This window comes from Lygodium microphyllum, chromosome 2, assembly GCF_053477565.2.
Source record: "Lygodium microphyllum isolate KBCC chromosome 2, Lygodium_microphyllum_v1.1.10, whole genome shotgun sequence".
Classification (NCBI taxonomy): Eukaryota; Viridiplantae; Streptophyta; class Polypodiopsida; order Schizaeales; family Lygodiaceae; genus Lygodium; species Lygodium microphyllum.
The window spans coordinates 185473847-185500346 of NC_141136.1; the positions used below are offsets into that span (position 1 = coordinate 185473847).

The 26500-nt window shown below is 41.7% G+C and overlaps 1 protein-coding gene, 1 long non-coding RNA gene and 2 pseudogenes across 2 annotated transcripts; all 4 read left to right on the forward strand.

Moving 5' to 3' along the window:
• Positions 1-1104: 1104 nt before the first annotated feature.
• Positions 1105-2956, forward strand: LOC148040701 (7-deoxyloganetin glucosyltransferase-like; annotated as a pseudogene).
• A 12010-nt stretch (positions 2957-14966) lies between these two features.
• LOC148040702 (transcription factor TGA2-like) lies at positions 14967-17419 on the forward strand. The gene is made up of 4 exons (XM_087664731.1): positions 14967-15005; positions 15199-15349; positions 16201-16439; positions 16829-17419. Exons 1-4 carry the CDS (start codon positions 14967-14969, stop codon positions 17417-17419), a joined length of 1020 nt encoding a protein of 339 aa, XP_087520857.1.
• A 2515-nt stretch (positions 17420-19934) lies between these two features.
• Positions 19935-25555, forward strand: LOC148040703 (uncharacterized). Its single transcript, XR_015688691.1, has 3 exons — positions 19935-20006; positions 25198-25322; positions 25425-25555. It is a non-coding gene; the product is annotated as an uncharacterized LOC148040703 (long non-coding RNA).
• On the forward strand, positions 22805-24411 carry LOC148040704 (pyrophosphate-energized vacuolar membrane proton pump 1 pseudogene; annotated as a pseudogene).
• Positions 25556-26500: the final 945 nt, after the last annotated feature.

Genomic DNA, 26500 nt, shown 5'->3' on the forward strand with positions numbered 1-26500 from the left:
TTAGATTTTTAGTAATATTAATAGTAATTAATTAGTTAGAATTATTAGTAATATTAATATTAATATTATAATTAGTTAATTAGTTACACTTTTGTAATATCGGTAGTATTTGCAAGGTGAATTTAGTGAATTGCTTGGATGTTAGCGAGGTGCTAAGGGACTGCTAGTTCGACTTATGTAATATTAGTAGTATTTGTACTAGTTAATAGCTAATTAATAGTTCTAGTATTAATAATTAAACTTATTAATAATATTAGTAGTACTTAATTAGTTGGACTTATTAATACTTTTAATAGTTCTATTGTAATTAGTAAATTGGATACACTTTTGTAATATCAATAGTATTTATAATAGTTAGTATATAATTAATAGTTGCAATATTAGTAGATATACTTATGTTAGTTAATAGTTAAATAGTAGTGAAACGAAAATGAAAAAAAAAGATATTTTGAACGTATGGCAAAAACGAAAGTGCAACGAACTTTCGAACGTACTAAAAAAAACAAAAATGTAAAACTTCAACAAACTGGATATTTTGAATGGATGGGAGAATGATACAATTCTCTCATAATTATATATTTATTTACGAAAAGATTTGTGCCAACTCCTTGACATGCTATATAGTACATTTTCTCATTTCGTTTAGTTTTTTTAAAGTTTTTAAAGTATTGTTATTGTTTATTGATTTTATTTATTTATTTTATTAAAATTACTATTAAGAAGACAAAAAATCACCATCTTTATTCTTTACATGTTGAAAACTATCCTTAAAAAACAAAGAAATTACGAATAATAGCATATTTTTTTTGAACATGTGTATTACAGTTTTATGAAAAAACCATATTGTTCTCATCAGTTTTACTGAGCTATACGTGTCAACCTGGTTTAAATCTACATACGATGAATTCCATGTCACTTTGAAAGTAGCGGACTTTATGACGAATCTAAATATCCCTATACGAGTGTGAATTGACTTGACATGTGGAGGAGAGGAGTAGCGGCTTTAAATGTGAATGCTGAGTGTGTTGCGTGTTGCATCTCACCAGCTCGTGCTCTTGCAAATGCATACATTATCAACATGTTTGCAACATCTACCGTTAATTTTCCTGCTACGAGACCTTGGGATTCGAAGCAGGACGTGTGAGATCATATTCTCGCGAGAAGCTTAGCTATGGCCGCAAGTAGTAATGAGAATCTTCGTCGTCCACCACACGTGGTTGCCGTCCCCCATCCCGGCCAAGGCCACGTCAACCCGCTCATGCGCCTCTGCAAGGCCCTAGCTCGCTTCCATGGCTTCACCGTCACTTTCATCAATATAGATGCGATTCATGACAGGATAGAAAACCTGCAAGCGCAGCAAAAGCAACAAGAAGAAGCAGAAGCAGAAGCAGCTGAAGAAGAAAAAGAGCGCCTGCATGTCCACGGCCGCATCCGAAGAGCCCATGTTCCTGTCGCGGGCCTCGACCTGTCGAACAATTTCAAGGTCTCGTTGCAGGATTTCAACCAGGCTCTCTTGGACATAAGCGTGGAAGCTCTGGCGGGGGTGATCGCGGAAGCATCAGAGAGTGGCCCCGGGCCTGTGAGCTGCATCCTCTCTGATGTCTTCATGTCGACTCCCACTCAGAAAGTTGCTGATAAGCTGGGCCTACCTCGAGTGGCCTTCTTTCCATTCAGCCAGGCGATGAACCTGCTCTTCTTCTACATAGCGAGAGGAAGGATTCCGATGGAGAAAGCTATCGCGGCAAGTACGCAACGAGACAAGCCAGACGATCTCTTCTTCTTCCAGGTGGGATCGCCTGATGAGGCTAACGTGCTCGAAGATGGTATTGTTGCCCCGGGCCTGCCTGCCTCCAAGTTTCGCATCGCAGACACGCCGGCAATGAAGCACGACGGCCGTGACGAGAGCGACTTCCTGTACCGCTTCATGGTCTCAGAGTGCGAGATCGCATGCAGCAGAGCGCACTCGCTCGTGTTTAATACCTCGCTCGACCTCGAAGCTCCTGCTTTCCACGCCTTTTCTAGCCAGCTCAATCATGATGGGCGGCACCAAGAATCAGAAGAGGAAGCCAGAAAGCCAGTGTACTGCATCGGCCCCCTTACGCAGGACCTCGCGGGAGAGACCTCCACAAGCCTGTGGGGCGAGGAGGACGACATCTGCATGCCATGGCTGGATCGGCAGCCTCACCCTCCTGTCCGAGGAACAAATCGTGGAGCTCCTTGCAGGGATCGAACATAGCCAGCATAGATTCCTTTGGGCCTTTCGCCGTGACCTAGTCAACGGTATTAGCATGATAGGATGCCCTTCCTATCATGCCATCTTCCAAGACTTCATCGTCCATACCAAGGACAGGGCATGCATTGTCACTTGGGCACCCCAGCTTAAGGTTCTTGCTCACCCTGCCACGTGTGGATTTCTCACACACTCGGGCTGGAATTCAACCATCGAAAGCATCACACTTGGGGTGTCCATGCTGTGTTGGCCTTACCTTATGGACCAATTTCTAAATGCCATGTATGTTGTGGAAGAGTGGAAAGTCGGGATGCGTTTCATGAGCAATCATCATGGAATCATCGATCGTGGTGAAGTGGAGAGAGTTGTTAAGGCCTTGATGGCTGGCCCTGCTGGGGATGAAGTTAGAGGGAATGCTCTGAGACTAAAACAAGTGCTTGAGACAAGTCTCCATGTAAATGGCTCATCTCATAAGCACATGGATGCCTTTGTCCAATCCATTGTTACTTGCCACCGCTAAGTACTATTATTGCTATACTTTCCAATCCATTGTTATTTGCCACTAAATACTATCGTTGCTATACGTTCCAATCCGTTGCTACTCTTTACTAGTACCATTCTTATGTTTCATATAATACTTAGGCTCAATATTGCTTGCTTGGCTTGGACAATGCATTATTTCTCCAAAACTAGTATAGTTTATAGACATTATATAATATATGAGCTCTCATTACAAGGGATTAGGCTCACAAATGGTCATATTGACAAATATATTGAACTGAAGAAAAAACTTACGAGCATGTTACTGTCATGATTAACAAGGTATCAAAAGGCTTTTAGGAAAGCCATTAGTTGATCAAACCATGTATTTTTGAACCACATTTCTTCCACAAAGAATAAGCATGACTTTTCGTGCATTTTTAGACACACTAATTTTGCAAATTTCATGATACTTTGAATGTTCTTTAAATGAGATCTATGTGCATTTTTCATGTATCTTTTCAAGTGCAAATAAATGTGATGAGAAAAAGAAATCCACAAAGTTGTTGGTTGTTGTAGACCTCTAGCTCAAGCTATAGTTCTATAACTAGTAGCTCTCTCATTTTTTTCTTTGCCCCTTATTGTGTACTTATTGGGCATTGGCTTTATGAATCGAATCCACACATTATGAAAGACTACACACAATAACATACTTCGAGACAACAAAATGTTTAAAACAAAAATAATCAAGTATAGCTTGTAATATTAGAAATATACAAGAAGTATATGAAAGATATATGTATGATTTTGAAGCTACCTTTATGAATATACAAGAAGAAAGATATATGTATGACACTACAAGGATTTAAACCTATAGCGACGGCGGGTAGGGACACAAGTAGCGGCATTGCTATTTGCGTCGACGCAAATAGTGACGCCCCACAGGGAAAAAAAATAGGCCGAAATCGAGCGCGGGTTCATTTCGCGCATTTTCGTCGATCATTTTGAGAGGGAGAGCAAGAGAGAGAGAGCGACCGTTGTGAGAGAGGGAGAGGAAGAAGGCTTGCCGCCGCTGCCGCCATCGTTCGCGAAGGAGAGGAGGAGCCTTCATCGTGAAGAGGAGCCGCCAAACCCTCGCCATATCTCATCGGTGAGTCTATTCTCTCATTCTTTTGCTTGTTTAGGGTTTAATTCTCTTTCTCTTTTGCTTGTTTAGGAGAGAAAATGAGAGAGAAAGAGAGGGAGAGGGAGAGGGAGGGAGAGAAAGAGAAAGAGAAAGAGAGGGAGGGGGAGGAAATGAGAGAGGGAGAGAAAGAGAGAGAGGGAGAGGGAGGGAGGAAATGAGAGAGGGAGAGGGAGAGAGAGTGCATTCTCTCTCTCCCTCTCCCTTTTGCTTTTATAATTTGTGTATATATATTGAGAGAGGGAGAGGGAGAGGGAGGGGGAGGGAAGGAGAGGGAGGAAATGGAAGAGGGAGAGGGATGAAATGAGAGAACGAGAGAGAGGGAGAGAGAGGGAGAGAAAGAGAAAGAGAGGGAGAGGGAGAGGGATGGGGAGGAAATGAGAGAGGGAGAGGGAGGGAGAGCGCATTTCTCTCTCCCTCTCCCTTTTGCTTTTATAATTTGTGTATATATATTGAGAGAGGGAGAGGAAATGAGAGAGAAAGAGAGGGAGAGGGAGGAAATGGGGGAGGGAGGGAGAGGGGGAGGAAGGGAGAGTGAGAGGGAGGAAATGGAAGAGGGAGGGGGATGAAATGAGAGAATGAGAGAGAGGGAGAGTGTATTCTCTCTCTTATTTATTTAATTTTTGTATAATTTGTATATAATGTGAGAGGGAGAAGAAATGAGGGAGAGGGAGAGGGAGAAAGAGAGTGAAATTAAAGAGAGGGAGAGAGAGGAAATGGGAGAGGAAGGGGGAGGAAATGAGAGAGAAAGAGAGGAAGAGAGAGAGGGAATGAGAGAGGGAGAGTATATTCTCTCTCTTATTTATTTATTTTTTTAATAATTTGTATGTAATGAGAGAGGGAGAAGAAATGAGGGAGAGGGAGAGGGAGAAAGAGAGGGAAATTAAAGAGAGGGAGAGGGAGGGGGAGAGGAAATGAGAGAGGGAGGGGGAGGAAGAGAGAGAAAATGAGAGGGAGAGGGAGGGAGAGGGAGAGGGGGGAGAGACGAAAGCATAATAGGGAAATGAGAGAGGGAGAGGGAGGGAGAAGAAATGAGAGAAGGAGAGGAAGAGAGCAAAAGGAAAAGAGAGAGGGAGAGGAGAGAGAAAAAAGAGAGAGAATGAGAGGAGAGAGGAAAAGAGATAAGATGTTAAACATAATAAGCAAATAGAGCAAGAGAGGATATGGGTGAGGGTGAGGGCGAGGGAGGGAGAGGAAATGAGAGAGGGGGATGAAGAGAGAAAAAAATGAGAGGGAGAGGAGAGAGAAAATGAGAAAAAATTATTAAAAATAATAGAGAAAGAGAAAAAGAGAGGGTAAAGGTGAAGAAGGGACAGGAAATGAGAGAGGGAGAGAAAGAGAGAAAGGTAAATGAGAGAGGGAGAGGAGAGAGAAGAAAAAATGAGATAGAGAGGAGAGAGAAAAAGAGAGAAAAATCATTAAACCTAATAGGGAAAGAGAGATAGAAAAAGAGGGTGAGGGCGAGAGAGGGAGAGGAAATGAGAGAGGGAGAGGAAGAGAGAAAATGAAATGAGAGAGGAAAAAAAGAGAGAGAGAGGAGAGAGAAAAAGAGAGAAAAACCATTAAACCTAATAGGGAAAGAGAGAAAGAGAGGGTGAGGGCGAGGAAGGGAGAGGAAATGAGAGAGGGAGAGGAGAGAGAAAAAGAAAATGAGAGAGAGAGGAGAGAGAAAAAGGAATGAGAGAGGGCAAGGGAGGGAGAGGAATGAGAGAGAGAGGAGAGAGAAAAAGAGAGAGGGAGGGAGAGGAATGAGAGGGAGAGTAGAGAGAGAAAAGACAATGAGAGAGAGAGGAGAGAGAAAAAGAGAAATATCATTATACCTAATAGGGAAAGAGAGAAAGAGAGGGTGAGGGCGAGGGAGGGAGAGGAAATGAGAGAGGGAGGGAGAGGAATGAGAGGGAGAGGAGAGAGAAAAGGAAATGAGAGAGAGAGAGGAGAGAGAAAAAGAGATATATCATTAAACCTAATAGGGAAAGAGACAAAGAGAGGGTGAGGGCAAGGGAGGGAGAGGAAATGAGAGAGGGAGAGGAGAGAGAAAAATGAATGAGAGAGAGAGGAGAGAGAAAAGGAAATGAGAGAGAGAGAGGAGAGATAAAAAGAGAAATATCATTAGACCTAATAGGGAAAGAGAGAAAGAGAGAGTGAGGGCGAGGGAGGGAGAGGAAGAGAGAAAACGAAATATTATGTGCTAGGTACTGAGTACTAGGTACTAAATACTAGTATTCTATGATACTATATGCTAGGTCATAGAAAAAGAGAGAGATGGAAGGAGAGGATAACAATCTAAGAAAAGAAAAGAATGATAACAAAAACAAATTGTTTGTTGTAACGTAGACAAAATGGAAAACGAAAAAGGTCCTATTGTTCAAGATCGTGAGGCGTATCTTAATCAGCGTGTCCCATGTCATTGCTCTCAATGCAAGCTGGCAATTAGACGAAAATGCCGATTGTCTATAGAACACATACGATGATTTGGCAAGTTTCAATCTGAGATCATTGATCAGGCGATTGTAGATTTTCAGCAAGCGGTAATTTGAAGTCAATATCAATCATGCATTGTACTCGCAAGCTAATTGGATACCATATACAATAAGATTGGGTCTCGTTGGCAAATTTTCTATCCACGGAAGTGATGTCTTGTCCCAAGGGGGAGTGCACCCTTTGCGGCCAATTAGAAGAGTATGTGGGCGTGCGATGGATGGAGTGCAGGAGCCAATCCACCACTCACAAGGCCAATCTATACCGTCAATGTTAGAGGAGACAGGCAACCTTCCAGACCTACCTACAATCTTGGAGCCTGAGATAGAGGCAATGATCGATGCTTTGATTCCCATGGATATCGAGACTTCTGATCCACTTAGAGAGGAAGCATCCATACCATTATATGATGGGTGCCGAGTATCTCGGCTGAAGACACTGCTTGTACTCTTAAGTGTGCAAGCAAAATACGGGTGGAGCGATACGAGTGTGACCAAGTTGTTCAGGTACCTTGTACATACGCTTCATTGAATTTTTTTTTCGACACTATTATTACAAACATTTGTGCTTTTTCAATGTGTTTTATGATTTTTTATAGGTTATTGAAATATCATATATTACCACTTGCAAATACCATGTATGAGTCTCGTGATGATGCACGACATGTTTTACGAAAACTTGGCATGGACTACAATAACATCCATGCATGTATCAACGATTGCATACTGTTTCGAGGAGAATACGAGACTATGGAGACATGTTCAAAAAGTGGTGCTCACAGGTATTGACAGGACTTGTAAGGGTAAACCAACCCTCAAAAAGTTCTCAGACACTTTCCGCTCATCCCCCGCATAAACCACATTTTTCGTACGTTCGGCATGGCGAGCTTGACAATGTGGCATGTACAGAATAGGTTCACGGATAGAGTTCAACGAATATCAGCAGATTCGCGCACATGGAGCCACGTTAACTCAACCTTCCCAGGCTTTGCCCGAGAGCCAAGGAATCTTCGGCTCGGTCTTGCAATGGATGGCGTGAACCCATTTGGTCTGCGCTCAACTTCTTACAGTGTGTGGCCTATAGTCCTTGTCAACTACAATATCCCTCCATGGCTTTCTACGAAGAAAGGACATCTCATCCTTAGCTTGCTCGTCCCAGGCCGCTACAAAGTAAAAAATATGGACGTGTATCTTCGTCCATTAGTCGATGAGCTTAAGATTTTGTGGGAGGAGGGGGTCATCGTGCAAGATATGAGCATGCACGATGGTTGCCGGTCAGCCAATATTCGAGTCATTCTCATGTGGACGATGCATGACTTTCCTGGATTGGGAGAGTACTCAGGTGAGTAGGCCTCCGTTCTCGCTGGTAATATCTATATTTTATCTCATTCAACCAAGTATTCACTAGGTCGTGGTGTTGGAACATGTCTGGTTACCTCAGGTTATTATGCATGTCCATTGTGCGGGCCACAGTTAGACTCCCGAAGGTCACGAACCATGAAGAAGATGGTATATCAAGGACATGTTGCTTTCTTGCCGGAGGATCATGAACTCAGGGAAGGTTTCCTTAGACGACCTCCAATATGTATGAACGCCGCAAGCTGGTACGAGCTGAAAATGGTCCACGCGGAATCACATTCAAATGGAATGCGGTGGTTCTCAATTTTCTACGAGTTGCCATATTGGACCCACTTACGGGTCAACCACTTGTTGGATCCCATGCATATTTTCAAGAATCTGGGCAGCTTGTTATGGGACCACATCACAGGAAAGAGAGACACTATAGGGGTACGAATGGATTTGAAGGAGGTAGGTAAGATGGAGGTGCTTTGGCCGTAGTCAAGTGCTAATGTTCGCGTGTAACTTTCTCGCGCTCCTTGAGTTTTGTCCACTAAAGAAGAGCGCATTGTGAAGCAAGTAATCAAGTCTATCCGCACTCCGATGGGTATGATGCGTTCTCTCAGGTCTGCATTTTCTAAAGACGACCAATTATCAGGGCTAAAATCCCATGACTGGCATAAGATATGTCATGTTTGTACTACGAATGGATTGTAATTAGCGTGGGCATTTTGCTATTTGGAATGTAGCCATTATTCATAATGCTTTATCATTTGTGGCAGTTTGTACTATCGATCGTGATCGCATGATGTCTTACTTCATAAATATACGGGGCCATTTATAGGTTGTCGACTTTGGTGCAATGGATCTCACAGAAGGAGATTAAGACGTCCTCTATTGAATCCGCGAGGTGGGGAGTAGTGGAGATGGTCTGTCTCTTTGAGAAATACCTGCCCACTAGCATGCTTACGATACAAATCCACCTTCTTGTGCATCTTGTGGATGAAGTGGAGATTGCTGGACCTGTCCATACGCGATGGATGTTCTTCTTGAGGCGCTTCATGAAAACCCTGAAAGGCTTTGTGTGATAACAACCTCGGCCAGAAGGTAGCATGACCGAAGGTTGGCTGGTGTTTGAGGCACTAGTGCATATTTCACAATGGCTACCAACAGTGGAACCAGACAATGAAATGCTATGGTCGTTGAAGGACGATGATAGACCGACTAGAGATGTGATGGTTGGAAATGGGGTAGAAAAGAGAATGGATGCCTCGATGGAAGAGAATGTGAATCACTTTTGTATGTTGCACCATGCCTCTATGGAGACGTGGCTCGCCAAGTACCAGATCGATAGGTAAGATCGAGAGGAAACGCAAGCTGAATTTCGACATAGTATGCGTCATCGACCGATTCGATATCCCAAAGGCATGGAGGAGATGCCGCGGTTTATGTCAACGTGATGGTTGCATGGAGCTTTGACCATAGCGTCTCGCGAAGGGACAGAGGTCTCAATGGAGGAGTGGGAATTCTCGAGGGGATGTAGTCCAAAGATGATGAGGGTTTTAGAATCTGTTGTATCCAAATTTTATATGTGACATCTAATTTGAGTGTTTCAATGTACAGTACAAAATATATAGTACAGCATGGTCGCGCGGACGGTATTTTCTCGTGGAGTGTATTGACAAAATGCGCTCCACAATGGACTGTGGTATCATGGCAAGGTTCGAGCAAGAGAGCCGGCGATGAGCAACGGATCCAAACACGGTTGTGGATGAGATGGAGTATTTTGGGAACTTGCAAAGTATTGTTACGGTGGATTACCGTAGCTTCTCCATGATACTATTCGATGTGTAGTGGTTCAAAGTGGTACATGGAGGAGCTGGAGCAATAGTTCGACGAGGTCCATCTAGATTTCTCGAAATAGATTCCGAAAAAAAATGGACGGATTTGCGTGACACCTTTGTGTTGCCGGCTCATTGTGAATAGGTGCATGGACTCATTTGCTTGCTAATTGTATTACGACATGGTTTATGTCACAATGGTTTGAACTCTCTTGTACGTATTTGTGAACATGTAATCTTCTATCCAAACCCCCGACAACCTCGATGGTGGTATGTTATACCTTCAACTCCCCGAAGTGTGAGAGTATATGATCAAAGTGATGTTCTGAGCATAGATGAAGATAATATGCAAATAGAGGGGTTGATATTGCAAGGGGTGGAGGCCGTCGAAAGCTTGGAGCCAGCATCGGCTAACAATGATGGAAATACAAGAGTATAAGAATTCTTTGAGAACGAGGCAGACTCATTCTTTTGTGGTGACATGTCTATCGACGTTCCAGTGTATGCGGAGTTGTGTTAGGAGATTAACATGGGACCATAGGATACTTCATACTTGGAGCATCCACTTACTCAATTCGTTGACCAATCGCTTATAAGGGTACATAAGATATGCATTTTAAGTGAGATTTTTTTAAAATGATTTATATTACTGTACTTTGTATGATTTAAATTGATTATTCTAACATCATTTTTTGTCTGTGCAGGTGACATTTTCAGGATGAGTCGAGGGATGAGCGATGAGGAGTTACAGGACATCTTTGCATGCATGTCTCCAGACCAGATTGGAAGATTCAGAGAGATGGCAGATTAGGAGCTGTTTAGGTCTTCATCAAGGCACTCTACTAGATCTGCTTCAACGTGATTGGATGCTTTGGCTTCGAGCAGACGAGCTCGACGCTCACGACTTGGGCCAGAGGGAGGGAGTGCATCAGGATCAGGGGGATGTTGCAGAGATACAGAGGCAGTGAGCCCGCGGTCGACACAGGATACATGTGCGACTCCTCGCTCTCGTGGCCCTTCCAGGGAGTGTGCCTCAGGCTCAGGTGGATGCTATGGAGACACGGACGCAGTGTCTCTGTCTCGTCGTTCAGCTGGAGCTGCATCACCTCCAGGATTTGTCACACCTGTGGGGACGTCTACTCCAGTTACTCCCGCTTTTGCGCAGCCGTCAGCAGAGGTGGCACCCTTGTGGGTGCCACTCTGGGAGATATTACCCCCGTCGGTACACCGGATGCACAGGGGTCTCCTGGATATGCCCAGGAGCATGGACGCAGATGGGAGAGGACCCATCTTAGGCAGACTCTAGGGGGTTATGGATATCTAGTTGATAGTAGGTCAGGAGCCATCATCATGAATGATGAGGGGAGGAAGGTGACACAAGGAGCTTTTGAACAATTCCTACATAGGAAAACTTGTGGAATGTAGGAAATTCTCTAATATTTCCTAGGTTCATATATGTGAGTTTCCTATATATAACTAGGGAAATACATTTCCTATATCTCATAATAGGAATTTCTAGGTAGGCCTATATAAATTCCCTACATACAACTAGGGAATTCCATTCCCCACATCTTATCTTATGAAACTATAAGTCATATAGCTAGGGAATCCCATTCCTCGCATATCATAATAGGTAATTATAGGCCACACAACTAGGGAATTCCATTCCCCACATCTTATACTAGGGAATAATAGATTGTAATAACAAGAAATATTTTGTCCACTTGTTTTTCTAACACTAACCATGGAAAAGGGTCACCATATAGATTAGGCTTTAAACTAAGTAGTCACTCAATCCATGCTAAATACATGTATCTTTTATTCATTTTGTGCCCACTTGGTACAATGTTGCTTCTTATCCTATTTTATGAACTTTTGCAAAATTATTCTCCTTACTCCACTAAAGATTATTTTGGTGGTGTACCAAGCCCTATGAAGGGGAATTGAAATTGATTGATAATTTATCACTCACCACTGTTTGACCCATCACAACGCCTATAGAAACTAAGAACCAACTATAGACCATTTGTGCACCTTCTTCCACACCTTTTTGATGTAACTACATTTCCAAAAAAGATGAAAAGGATATTGTTTTTAACCTTGCACAAAAGAACAATCAGCTAAAGAGGCATTAATTTACTAAGTCTACCTCTATGGAAAACATCAACATAAGTAGCCTCTAAAGAAACACCAAACCGTGTGCCATTCCATATTACTAGAATTAGATTTTTTCATTCACTCACATATATATGTTTGCAGGTTCAGTTGAAAATGCATGTGCCTTGAGAAATTAACACATCAACCTAGAGGCTTTGATTTTTCTTGCATTTTCCAATGTTATACCTTCATGTCACAAAAAATTTACTTGACTTGAGCTTGATCCTATGCGAGGTGGAAAACATGTCTTTAAACTTTGACGTGATTTGGCTTAATTTGTCCATCCCCTATGACATTATAGAGTAGAAATTATTAGTTAGCTATAAATGCATCCTATTTGTTCCTATGATCTCATAAGTTTTCCCAAAATTTGATTGCCTTCTAAAGAAGATGGTAGAATAATTTAAGATGTTCATTAACAACAAAAATAGCCTCCTTGAAGGGGGCCAAAGAATTGAGCCAAATAGACAATCCAAGTGACGAATCTATCCCTTCCTAGCCACTTACCCAATGTTGAGTATCTCAAGCTATGCCTATTGATATTCATGTTTTCCATGGGTACAATACCCTTTAAGGAGGAGCTTCCACAATGGGTGAAACAGAGATATATTAGCAAGGTATTTGTTCATAATTGGTTGGGTTTAGAGGGAGTTGGTCCACTATCTTTTGTGATTCACAAGCTTTTGTCTTGAAGAAAGAGAATATATGTATTTAAGACATCATAAGATATGTATTTAGTTAGTAATAAGATAATGTAAAGCATAAACAAGATTTATGAGGAAAACTAAAAAGTAACTCACCATGAGGCCCTCCTTTGCTCTCTAGTGAACTCGGAAGTCATCACCATGATGCTGAAGAAGATGCTCTTAAGTAGGGGAGGCCACCTTGGCCCACCTCACCTTGCATCAAAGGCTTTATCTTAATAGCTACAACTAAACCTCCCACATATTGGGTTTTTTTGTGAGAATAATCTCAAGTAAGCTCCCCTTCTTATAAGAAACTCAACAAGGGTTCTTCTTCTTCTATGTTGGTGTGCTCCTACATGTAATTTCTACCTCTGTCATCTTTTGAAGGAGTTGCCTATATTTTGGTGCATTGAGTTGGGCCCTTACGATTTTGTCCTTATATTTTCTTTCTTCAGTCTTCTAATGCATTTACTCACACACACACACATTTCCATCATTGCATTGTTCATTTAGTTAGCTTTGGTTTTGTTTTTTCCAATGCACTAAACTCATTTGGTAGCTTGTTCAAAACCAAGGTAATAAGTTGACTCATCCTTATACTTGCCCCAGTAGCTAACAAGTAATCCTAGAGACACATCATCTTCATTAGAAAGGTTTGGTCCGATTCCCCATGTGTGTAAGGAAGGTTGTAACTCTAAGTTTAAAGACTAATTGTTAGAAGAAGGACAACAACATTCATAAAGCTACTATAACAATCCCCAAACCTCATAAGATATCTCCAAATTGAACTATGGGTGTTTACCTTTGAAGTAAGGCTCATGAATAATGGATGCTACCTTTGAAGAAAGGGTCATGGACATGATAGAAAAAGTCTTGATTTTCTTCTCCCACCCTTCAAGTGACTCTGGAAAATTCATCTTCTTGGCTCTCCATTATCTATTTGCGGTGCTTTAGCTTAGGTTCTCCACTTAAAACAATTTCTCCACAATTTCTTGCACATAATTTACAAATTTACTTTAACCTTGAATGTGAATAGCTAGTGTCATGAAATATATCTTTTGGATTTGACACAAAACAGGCATGCTGGAGATGCTGCAACACTTGAATCACTTAAAGAACAGTGAACATTAGATTTCATAAAATAATAGCCCCAAAACTCACAAAAGAAAAGCTTAATGTAATGCACAAAAAATTTTAAATCACTAACATTTGATGCTAGAAGCATGATGTCACCACATTTCAATCAAGACTAACTAATGCATATCCACACGTCATTCTCATAGGTATCATGGTAACTAGTAAAGGCAAATGCAAATCAAATACAAACACTATCACCTAAAAAGTAGCCAAGAATGACTTTTGAAATTATCTCTAATAATGAGGTGGAGGGATGGATGTACTACTCTCCTTGTTACATGGCCACATTAGAGTCAAAGATAAAAATAGCAGTAGAAATAGAGAGCCTATTGTTCTCTTCTAGAGCCTCTACAAAGGTAGAGACAAAGCTTGATGTGGAGGATGAAGTTGATAAAAGAAAGGAAGAGCAAGAATCCCTTCCATTTGAAGAAGGATGTCCATGAGGACATGACCAAGGCTTTAGATTATGAAGAGTCCTTACTCTTGAATTGAATGACTATGGTCCCTTTTGAGCTCCTTAATGGTCCACAACACATGTTGAGGATGTACACAAAAAGTGGAAGAGACAAACAACACCAATCCCATAGTATCAAAAAACCTTAGAAGATCCCTATCACGTTACATTCTTGAATGCTTCCTCAAAAGATGAGTCCTCAAGTCAAGAAGTGAACGTCCACAACTCACATACGAGATAATCCTCATACCATTTTAGCATCTAGAAGAATCTATGGAGTTGCAATTGAAAGTAAAACAGATGGCTCTAGTAGAGCATGAGAGAAAGAGGCCATGTCCTTGAAGGACTTTGACTTGTATCCAAAAGTAGTACGAGACACATTCATTGGAGAGGTAGAAGAGGAAAAGCAATTGACTTTTATTGATGCAACATTAGGAGAAATGTGGACTCTCTTTTTTGCCCCTTAAGGGGTTTCTCTCACCTCTCTCTCTCTCTCTCTAAAAAGAGATTTCAAAATAATATTAGAAAAAGAGATTTCAAAATAATTACAAGCTCATGCACTTAGTTAATAACAAGACAATGCAAAGCATAAACAAGAGTATTAAGGACAAAATGAAAGTAGTTAAATAATGATGGAGGTCACACAAGAGTCACCCCAAAGTAAACATTTCCATCTCCCTAGAATAGATTTTGTATTCCTTACTTCTCTTCGCCTCTTGTGACTTGATATATTCATGATTTATGGAAAATGTCTCATGAAATTAGTAATTATTTCTTACATCATTGGGTTAGCATGCTTTGTGAGTAAGGTTTTGGTGGAATAATAACTAAATCTAACAAGCCTTAATCTATCCTTGCATTCTCAACACTCTACTCTTGTTCTTCTACGGTTGTGTTTGTATCTTTTTCTCTTGGTGTTTTATGCTAAAGGGGATAAAGCCTTAGAAAATGGGAAAGCAGGTAATTAATAGGCCAGTGCGAAAATGAGGAAGCAAGTTGAGAACATGCTGTGGACAAGGAAAGTAGGTGATTAACAAGCTACTTAGAAAATGAGGAAGTAGGTTGAGAACAGGCCGTGGACACAGGCTGTGGACATGGAAACTCTGAAGACAGCGTCCAATGTCCAACGCTCGACATCGCAATCCATCGCATCGAGCATTGATCGATCCCATGGAAGCCTAGGACTCATGGCAGCTGGCTCATGTCTGTCTGCAGTGGAAGGCCAAGGTGCAGGCCCTCCGGTTCGCCCTCATCTCCAAGAGCCCTGATTCCCATGTCAGGCAGCTTGTGAAGGATTGCATGAGCATCTACAAAGCCTCCCACAAACCTCCCCCCACCACTGATGGATTGCTTGCAACTATTTCAGGTCAGACTTCACACACTTTTTATTTGTTGCATTGCTTGTGGATTGCATTAACTTGTATTGTCTTGTGCCGTTACGAGACTCTTAGGTCCATAAGCCCATACGACAAGAAGAATTCCTTCATTATTCCATTTTTCCCATAAGTCCATACGACAAGAAGCATTCCTTCACAATTCCATTTGTCCCCATGGCCTGCATTTCAGCAAATGAAAACTTAGAACTTTTCTACAACACATCCTGTGAAAGAGAACAGAATAAACATATAGTGATGGTTGTCCAGGAGAATTGCCTGACACAAATGTACTCTAAGCTAGCATTAAAAAAGCACTAATAATATTCTATTGGAATTGGATACTGCATGACTTACCTTCATTGCATTAGGGAGCCATGTACATAGTACTTTCAGTACACAGATGGTAGTCATTCTATCCAGACATGCACAGAATACTAATCTAAACACGCTCAATGGCTTACTTTCATTGCCTCAAGATGGGCTTATTGATTGCTCAAACCATTCAAACACTCTAGCTTATTTCTCAAAGTTATTCTTAGCACATATTATATCTCTTCTTTCCAAAACTCTCATAAGGAAAATTGTCTTGACTAACAGCCTGGCTTACACATATTGTGTCTAGTAAGTAAAACATTCAAGCTAAAATGATAAATTTCAGAGAATCTGTTGTATATACGTGTGTAGGTGATAGAGTGAGATTTCAATCCACTTTTGGGTGGCCAAGAAGAGAATGCAAGTATTCTTTGGCTTTACTGTGTTTGATTCTTTCTACTTGTCCCCACTGAATAGAGTTTTGTGTTGAGGCATGTTTTCTGGTATTGGTTAAAGTTTTTTCCTGCAGGGCGTCATTCCTCTGCTCTTGAAGCAACATTTATGTGGATAGGTGGTTGGAGGCCCACATTAGCTATAACACTCGTGTACTCGAAAATGGGTATTGATGTGCAGAAGCTTAATGGTTGCATAAACCATGATGATGTGACATGCCTGTTGTCAAAGACACAGTTAGCTTCAATGGATGCTTTGCAGCATTACATGCACCAGGCAGAGATGGAGCTTTCAAATCAACTAGCAACCATGCAGGTGAACCTTTGCTTCTTGAGTTTTCTGTTGCAATTTATCATGTTTCTGCCAAGCCATTTTGAAGCTGTCTGCCATGGTCTGGCATGATGCGCACAAGAACTTTTCAACAAATTCTCACTATACTTCCCACATTGTGAATTATGACAACATCATGAGCTTTTGCAAGGGAGGGACCACATACCTAGCTCGGTGTGGTTGCTCCTTGCCCCCGACCAGGTATGTGGTCCCTCCCTCACAGAAGCTCATGATGTTGAATACTATAAGGAAAAACAAGGGAAAAGATCCCCTTTTCCCAGTGACACAGGAAAGTGTCTAAAGCTACTTGTGATTCATAATATTCTAGCTTTTCTACGTTTGCTGAGCCTGACTACTGCTTTGGGTTCTTTCAGATGCTTATTGCAGATCAAAGCATGAAAGAAGCCATAGGGATTGGGAGCTCTTCTTTCATCATGTCACACAACATAGTGCAAGGACAACAATTAATGGAGTCAAAGCTTGAAACTTTGAGTTCGCTATTTAAGCGATCAAACTCTCTTAGGCTGCATACCCTCCAAGAGCTACAAAACCTACTGACCCCAGTACAGGCAGCCCATTGCACACTTGCAGCCTTTGAGCTGGTTTTTGCCTTGAAAACATTGGACCTAAAGACCAAAGCAAAGATGGAGGATGATAGAGAGAACCACCAAGTATTGTCTGTGTCTCCTCCCTGTTCTGCAGATGCTGCTTGCAGACCACCTTATTGCCAAGGAAAATATCATGCTGATGGAAGAGAATCACCAGTGGCTTATTGCAAAGAAGCCGCATTACTTGATGGAATCAAACACACATTAGCTGACTATGAAGAAACCATCTTACCTAATGACCAAGTATATACTTCAGCTGGTGTAGAAGAAAATGCATGTACCTGTGAAGGTGAAGACAGGAGAGGGACAGAGCATGTAGATTGGTTGAGTTCCACAGCTTGCAGTAAGCTTGCATAAGTCTAGATTATAAGCTTGTGCATGGATGAGCTATCATGGGCTGCCATGTGTTTCAAAGTGCTCACAGCAATTGCAGTCATGTTTTTCCCACAGCAATTGCAGTATTCTATATTGCTGCACCATTTTTTGAATGAATGACTTGTTATTCAGGATGAATGAAAGATGCAGGCAAAATTAATGCATACTCACAGTGATGGAGTGTGTCAAGGAGACATTGATCTTCACAAGTAGGTTGGAACCTACTTATGGCAAAGAACTCTTTAATCTACATTTAGGACTTGGGTTTTGTGTATGATTTTATCTGAGCAGGTACTATCTCCCAGTTACATGTTTTATTACTCAATATCAGATTCTCTAAGAATCTTCAAAAGCAGGGATTCTTTTCTTTGGGCTCTAGGAGAACCATCCAATGCTAGCCTTTGCAAAGAGGAGAGAGCAGTAGGAAGGATCAAGACAGATCTTTTAACTTCTCCTCCTCCATTCTTTCACAAAGCCAAGAGGACTGCAGTAAAGTTCTCCTTCCCTTTGGTGGACCCAAATGTTAACAGTTTTACCAGCAAAGGTATGGACCTAGTCTTCCTTATAGCCATCGGGCCCTCTGCACATGGTGCTAATATGGCCAACACTGCCAGGGAATCATTAGTTAAGCTTGCATTGTCATCAGTTAAGAGACTGACAAGCTTGCCCCATCTGCTTGTAAATTTTTCAAATTTCCTGCAACAATGGAGGGAAGACAGTGGCCTTCTTAGCAGACACATAGGGTTGTAACAAAAGGCCAAGACAACCCAAAGTGATCTTCTGGCATTTACTTCTCTTCTTATTCATTGTTTAAGAACATACACTCATGCTCAATACAGCCCATGGAACCTCATTCAAAAGATCACAATCACACCCAAAAGAGCTTGAATGACAACCCCATTCCCTGCAAGCTTGAAATATATTCTAACATCATCAGTTTCTGAGCATTTGCTCTGCCTCCAGACATCTCAAGGGAAGCAGCTTTCTCACTGACTATGGAGAATGATCATGACCTTCAGGCTCATGCTGCAAGTTGAACTGTTGTGTATGCCCTCGACATCGCTGTTCGGCTAGCTTCTCAGGAAGCAGGACATGCTATAAGGTAGCAAGGGATTTCCTTCTGTCTTCCTATATGTCCTTTCTGATTGATCAGTGTTTGGTATTTTGCTCCTGGTAAAAGGCAGAAGACCTGTCTACAGCATGCATCTCGGCCAAAGAAGAGTTTTAAACCTTAAGTCAGTATGCAGCTGCTTAGCCAATTCTATTTAACCTTGTAGGAAAATTTTGATCTCTCTTAGTATGAATGAAGGACCAAATCAAGGCTCACCACATCAAATACTTTCACGGTTGACAGCATCAAACTTGCTACGAGTTTGTCCTCTTTAACTCTCATCTACATGTCTTTTGTAGCAAGAGTTTGTCCTCTTTAACTCTCACGGTTGACCAGCTGGAGGCATATGGTGTGATGTTGATGTGGTAGAGTTCTCTTATTTTGGTATTCCAGCCGCAACCCCTAAGCAAGAGGTATACACAGAGCTGGCTAAAGGTTTAAGGGGCAATGACCCATCCATTGGTCCAGGATCTCAGGTAAAAAGCCACTGAATAACTTCAAAGTTTGAATACAAACTGCTTGTCTTGAAATTTAGTCATTCTATAATTTTACATTTGTTCTGGAGGTGTGCATCTTACAACCAAGTTTCTAAATTTTATCTCAAGGATCAGTTGCATAGCCTTAGAGCATGGTCATAATCTAGACGTGTCTACTCTTTTGATGTCATGCTTGTGGTCTTAGTTCAATTTTCGGATCAACTGTAGGCCCTTTTATGTAATCAAGATTGATGTCTTATATTGATCTAACAAACTGTTTAGTATTTTTTATTTAATTGAGTTGTATAAACTAGCATATCAAATGAGGGCATTTGATGCATTATGATAGTGTACAGTTTAGTGGCAGATTGATATGTCTACATTGATATTCGAGGGGCATCACTCTCGAATCTATCATCATTTTGTTTGCCGATATACTCAATTGCAACATGATGACGTCCATATTTGTGTATAGAAAATAGAAATGACAATCTCATGTGTTTCTGTGTTTTTGGTGTCATTAGATGTTTTCCGCACATTTTTTCCCTCCTTTCCATAAACTTTGAGAAATGCTGAGAGTGTGTACATGCTTCATCATATATCAATTAAACAATTGATGGTGTTTTTTACACTGTAGAGGTGAAGATTGGCAGATTTTTAGTTGCAATATATGTAAATAATTGTTGCATCATTACTAGTTTGACAATTCTGATACGTTTCTCTCTCTGGTGAATTTCACAGGTTGCAGGTCAGGAGACATTTGGTACACTTGGAGCCATAGTACAGAGTAGGACAGGGACTCGGCAGGTTGGGTCTCTGACAAATCGACACGTTGTGGTTGATTTGGACTACCCCAACCAGAAGATGTTCCATCCACTGCCTCCAAATGTTGGACATGGTGTTTATTTGAGTGCAGTGGAAAGGGCAACGTCTTTTATTACAGATGAGCGGTGGTATGGCATTTTTACAAGTGTGAATCCAGGTTTCCCTCTTTGCTACTTGTTTTTGAGCTGTCTGCTGTTAAGGCATTCTGTATTGTCCATTTAATAAACTTCTATGTGAGTTGAAAGAAGAATTCTGGTTTCTGTTTCTTGATATGACAATATTGATACTCGATGGTGTTTGCTCATGCGACAGAGACATTTGTGCAAGCTGATGGTGCTTTCATTCCATTCGGGGCAGTTTTGATGTCTCCAAAGTCACAACTACTATCAAAAGGGTAGGTGAGATGGGAGATGTTATAACTATTGACTTGCAAGCAAACATCAACAGCATCGTGGGGAGGAGGGTAATAAAAGTTGGCAGAAGCTCAGGGCTAATAGAAGAAAGTATCATGGCATATGCCTTTGAGTACAATGACGAGAAGGGCAATTGCTTTTTCACTGATTTCTTGATTGTGGGCGACAACTAGCAGGCATTTGACATGCAGGGAGACAGTGGCAGCCTGGTACTGATGCAGGGAGACAGTGACAGTGAGATAATGAGACAGTGAGACGGTGACAGTGATAGTGGCATTTGACATACAAGGAGACATGAATATGTACTTGGAATGGGCAGAGATTAATGATGCATTTACTTACCTTTCCAATTCTACATCTTAACTTTGCAAGAATGTAGTGTAGCTCCTGACGGTTTTACTCTGTGCCTTAGCAGTATTTTGTTAATTAACTTGTGGGTTATAATTACTGGTGCAGATGGTATAACTTGTGAGAGTGTGCAATGGAAGAAGAACACGAATATAGAGGAGAGGAGAGAGAAAGCAGGGAATGAAGGAAGAAAGTCTGCACTGACTGAGATGAATGCTGAATACACTGAAATGGATAGAGCAGTCCCTGCACGCAGCCCTGAGCATCAGTGAGGGCACCAGAACAGACTGAAAGCAATGGCAGCACCAATGCCGGAGCGGGAGATGACAGAGACAGTGCTGTACCTACAGAATACAATGCTGGAATGACTGGGGGGCTGCTATATATAGCCCCCAGGCCAGTAAACTGGCTGACCTGCCAAATCTGGCCGACCTGGCCAGATTTGGCCGACCAGCCAGATCTGGCCGACTTTGGCCAGATCTGGCCGAATTGCCCAGAAAACTGGGCCGACTGCACAAAAACAGCCCAGTATGGGCTGTGTGTCTCCCGCAGGCTGTGGACTGATGAAAACAGCCACTAAAGGACTGACAGAGCTCCTTTGTCTCTTGTCAGACTCTGACAGGAGCTCACAACCAGGAGATGACAGACTGGGAATGATAAAGAGCAGGCTAACACCCCCTCTCAGATCTTGGGAGGGTCTGAAGACCCAAGAACCGCATGTGATGAAGCAAAGAAGCCTGAGGCAAAGGCTTCGTAAAGAGATCAGTTGCATTGGCCGCCATAGGACAATAGACCACCACCAGCTCCGAATCCACGATCCGCTCTCGAACACAGTGATACTGAACCTCAATGTGCTTCGTGCGAGCATGAAACATCGGGTTCTTGGCCAGAGCAAGAGCACTCTGGTTATCTACGCGCAGCTCCGTAGGTCTGGTTTGGGAAAAGCCAATCTCCGCTAGTAAGCGACGGAGCCAAACTGCCTCCATAGTGGTCGAACATAGAGCCTGATACTTAGCCTCTGTAGAAGAAAGTGAGTAACACCTGAATTCTGCATGAGCCGACCATGGGAAGTCCTCTCCAGCATAGATCGGGCCATCTCCACCATGGTCCGATTCGCACGCTCCACCACACCATTCTCTGATGGTGTGTTTGGATGGGAATACTCCACCCGAATACCATGATCCCTGCAAAACTGAGAGAAAAGGTGAGAAGTAAACTCGCCACTGTGATCAGCTCGAATGCCATGAACCTTGGAAGTTGTTTGGGTCTCCATAAACACCTGCCACTCACATAAACGGGAGTACGCCTAGCTCTTGGACTCCAAGAAATAAGGCCACACATAACGACTAAAGTCGTCCACAATCAGCATCAAATACCTGGCCTTCCCAAGGGAGGCCGTGCCCATAGGTCCGCAAAGGTCGGTGTGAACCAACTCAAGCGGAGAAGTAGCCCTCATAGAAGCAACCTGAGGGTGAGACAGAAAACGCAGGCTGAAAAGCCTCCAGAAGAAGTCGCCTGGGCAGTTGTTGATCAGATGGTAGCAGCAGTAAGGTATATCTCTCCAGAAGGTATGTCCTCCGTGCTCTCAATCAGGCAATGATACCATGTGAGAGTGCGCAACGGAATAAGAACATGAACACAGAGGAGAGGAGTGAGAAAGCAGGGAATGAAGGAAGAAAGTCTGCACTGACTGAGATGAATGCTGAATACACTGAAATGGACAGAGCAGTCCCTGCACGCAACCCAGAGCGTCAGTGAGGGCACCAGAACAGACTGGAAGCAATGGCAGTACCAATGCCGGAGCGGGAGACGATGGAGACAGTGCTGTACTTGCAGAATACAATGCTGGAATGACTAGGGGCTGCTATATATAGCCCCCAGGCCAGTAAACTGGCCGAACTGCCAAATCTGGCCGACCTGGCCGACCTGGCCGACCTGGCCAGATTTGGCCGACTAGCCAGATCTGGCCGACTTTGGCCAGATCTGTCCGACCTGCCCAGAAAACTGGGCCGACTGCACAAAAACAGCCCAGTATGGCTGTGTGTCTCCCGCAGGCTGTGGACTGATGAAAACAACCACTAAAGGACTGACAGAGCTCCTCTGTCTCCTGTCAGACTCTGACAGGAGCTCACAACCAGGAGATGACAGACTGAGAATGATAAAGAGCAGGCTAACATAACTAACTTGTTAACTAATGAAGATGCAGATGATTCTGACCAACCACCACCAGATCGCTATCGCAACCGGTCTCTTGGCCTTCGAGCACAAGTCCAGGCCTGCCAGCAATGGCTACACCGTCCTCGACAACAACGACACCCACAGTCACAACATCGTCAATGCATCATCAGATTGTGACAAGGAGGATAGATTGGATGAGGAATCAGATGCAGTAGCTATTAGGAAATGCGCTGAAATTCAACAAGCCATATCCATAGGAGCCACATCGTTTTTACTGACAAAGTACAAGTATTTGGTTTATTTCATGGGCATATTTGCTGCTGTCATTTTCTTGTTTCTAGGATCTGTGAAGGGGTTCAGTACTAAGCCCCAGCCTTGCAGATACAATCCAAGGCAGGAATGTGCCCCAGCTCTCTTTACAGCAATTTTCACTACAGTTGCATTTATATTGGGAGCTTTGACAGAGCTTTGACGTCCATAGTGTCGGGATTTTTGGGCATGATGATCGCAACATATGCGAATGCTCACACAACTTTGGAAGCCAGAAAAGGGATAGGCAAAGTATTCAAAATCGCCTTCCAATCAGGTTCGGTGATGGGTTTCTCACTTGCTGCTAATGGCCTCATAGTTTTATACATCACTATAAAACTGTTCCAGCTTTATTACAAGGATGATTGGGAGGGCCTTTTTGAGGCCATCACTGGCTATGGGCTTGGATGCTTATCCGTGGCTCTATTTGAAAGGGTTGGAGGTGGAATCTATACCAAAACTGCGGATGTTGGAGCAGATCTTGTTGGAAAAGTAGAAAGGAATATCCCAGAGGATGATCCGCGAAATCCAGTGATCATTGCTGACAATGTGGGTGATAATGTGGGAGATATTGCTGGAATGGGTTCAGATTTGTTTGGTTCCTTTGCTGAAGCTTCTTGCGTAGCTCTTGTTGTGGCTTCCATGTCATCATTTGGCACAAATCATGACTTCACTACTATGTGCTTCCCTCTACTCATTAGCTCTATGGGCATTGTGGTGTGCCTCATCACAACCTTGTTCGCAACTGATGTGTTCGAGATCTCAAATCTAAGGGATATTGAATCTACACTGAAGAGATAGTTGCTGATATCCACCATCTTAATGACATTTAGTGCAGCTTTTGTTTGTTGGTTAGCACTACCATCCACGCTTTACAAATATGATCCTAATGGTGGTGCAAAGATGATTCAAAACTGGAAACTATTTTTTTGTGTTGGAGTAGGGCTTTGGGCAGGGTTGGTAATTGGCTATGGTACAGAGTATTTCACCAGCAATACATACAGACCAGTCCAGGATGTTGCTGATTCTTGCAGGACAGGAGCTGCTATCAATGTCATCTTTGGTTTGACACTTGGCTACAAGTCTATAATTGTTCCAATATTTGCTATTGCTGTTGCCATCTATGTCAGCCATACCCTAGTAGCCACGTACGGGATCACAGTTGTAGCTCTTGGAATGCTTTGTACCATTGCCACCTGTCTAGCCATAGATGCATATGGTCCTATAAGTGATAATGCTGGTATCGCAACCAGTCTTTGGATGACAATGATACTTCTTACACATCTCTCCACAAGAAGCGCAGCCGCAGTATAGACTATGAGGGCGCGAAGGCTTTCAAGATGGACATATTCCTCAACCATAGGACTTCTTCAAAGTCCAGCTTGCGGCATCAACAGCCCCCAGTTGACAGCACTTTGGGGGAGCACTTTCTCAGATTGGTCTCCATGATCCGCACTTTGGGGGAGCGCTTTCTTAGATTAGAAGAGATGAAATTGTAGATGCAGAGAGAGTCTGAGCGATTTCGTGATGATCTGGAGGCCAGGCGTATAAAGATGTTCCTAGAGTCCCAGAAGCAGATTGTTGAGATGTTTGCTTGGGCTTTGAGCAACAGTAAGAAAATTGATGAGCTCTTGCTGATGATTGTCGGTAGTTTGTTCATCATTTGATTATTCTAAATGTTTCTTTCTTCCAGTTGATTTTTGGCTCTTCATGCTACGTTTCATATCATTTCATCTATATTACAACTAATGCGTTGAAATTATTCCACGCTTTGTTTATAAGAAATGTTTTGAGCTGATGGGATGATATTTCATTTCATTCTTATTCCAGCTGTTGAAATGTTCCATCTGATGTTTCATTATTATTCCAGCTGTTGAGTTGTTCTAGCTGATGTTTCATTGTTTCTAGTTGTTGTTTGTCTATTTTTAGTTGATTCATGTGTTCAAGCTTATGTTTATTCTACTTGATGTTTTATCTATTCTAGCTAAGGAGTTGATGTTGCAGTTAATGTGTGCTCACTTGATGCACTTCTGGTGTCCCGTGTCTCTCTTATCTTCTCTCTTTCTTCGTTCCTCGTCTCCCTCGCGCACTGTTCAACAGGAAGTCTGTAAGATGCTTCAAACGAGAAGGAGAAGTTGGTGAGCCCATAAAAGTATGAACAATGAATTCCTTGTTTTCACCTGCTCAATTTACTATCAGATGGTGTAAAGAACAGGGCAAAAAAGGTATGCGTGTTTTGATGTTTTGATGTTTTACAAATGCATTTTTTGATGTTTTACAAATGTCTCTTATGTTTCTAAACTTTGGTTTATTATGTGTATACAAAGGTAACAAAATCACAAATGATGGTACAAGAGATAATGGAACAATGAAAGCTAAGGAGGTCATTGGCCCTAATGTCTCTTCAAATCACGATAGAGGTATATGTCTTTATTTCTACTAAACTTTGAAAATTAAAATTTGTACATATTTTACATCTTGCTTTATTAGGTGATTCATTTTGAGATTAACTAGCTTTAATTAGTCTCTTTGTCTAATTTAAAATGTTCATAGTTATTCCTATTTTTAAACTTTAAGTAATTATGTGTATATATATAAATATAGATTAAAGAACAACAAAATGTGGGAAAAGAGGTGATGTAAGAAAGGGAGATCAGGATGTTACTTGCAATAATGTTTCTTCAAGTCAAGATGCAGGTACCAAATTTAAGGATAAAAAACTTGTACAAATTTGGTGACCCAAATTGATACAAAATATCTAATTACTTTCTTTTGTGTTATTGAAATTTTTCATAACCTTTTATTATCGTGAGCTTTGGTTAACTCTATGTATATATAGGTAAACAAGTTGCTAAAGATGACACAAGAGACAATGCAAGAAAGGAAGACATTGAGATTGCTTGCCTTAACACTTCTTCAAGCCAAGAATCAGGTATTACCAGCTTTCTTATGTTGATAATGAGTCATTTTTTGAAATGGTTATACTAAATAATGATATTTGATCACTTGAGTATCAATAGGAGTGATACGCATATCATCATATGATGATATCTATCGGCCACCCATGTTGAAATTTAGAGAAGAGGGTAGACAAACATTTATTACTTTGCAACATATTGGAGATTTAAGTGATAAAACAATCAAGACACACATGTTGCTTAATTAGTTTTTAGTTCTATGCTCCTTTAAAATTATTTTCATTTTTCTTTTGGTTGCTAGAAGTAGATGTTGCTATCTTAATTTGTTTAATCTATTTTGATCGTTAGATGTATGTTATTGATCTTTACTTAGAAATGATGACATTCTCTATATAATTTTCTAGTTAAAAATTTATTGTGCAATTTCTTGTTTGATATTAGCATGTCTAAGAGAAAGGGCAAAGTAGATAAAGTGATAAGGAAAA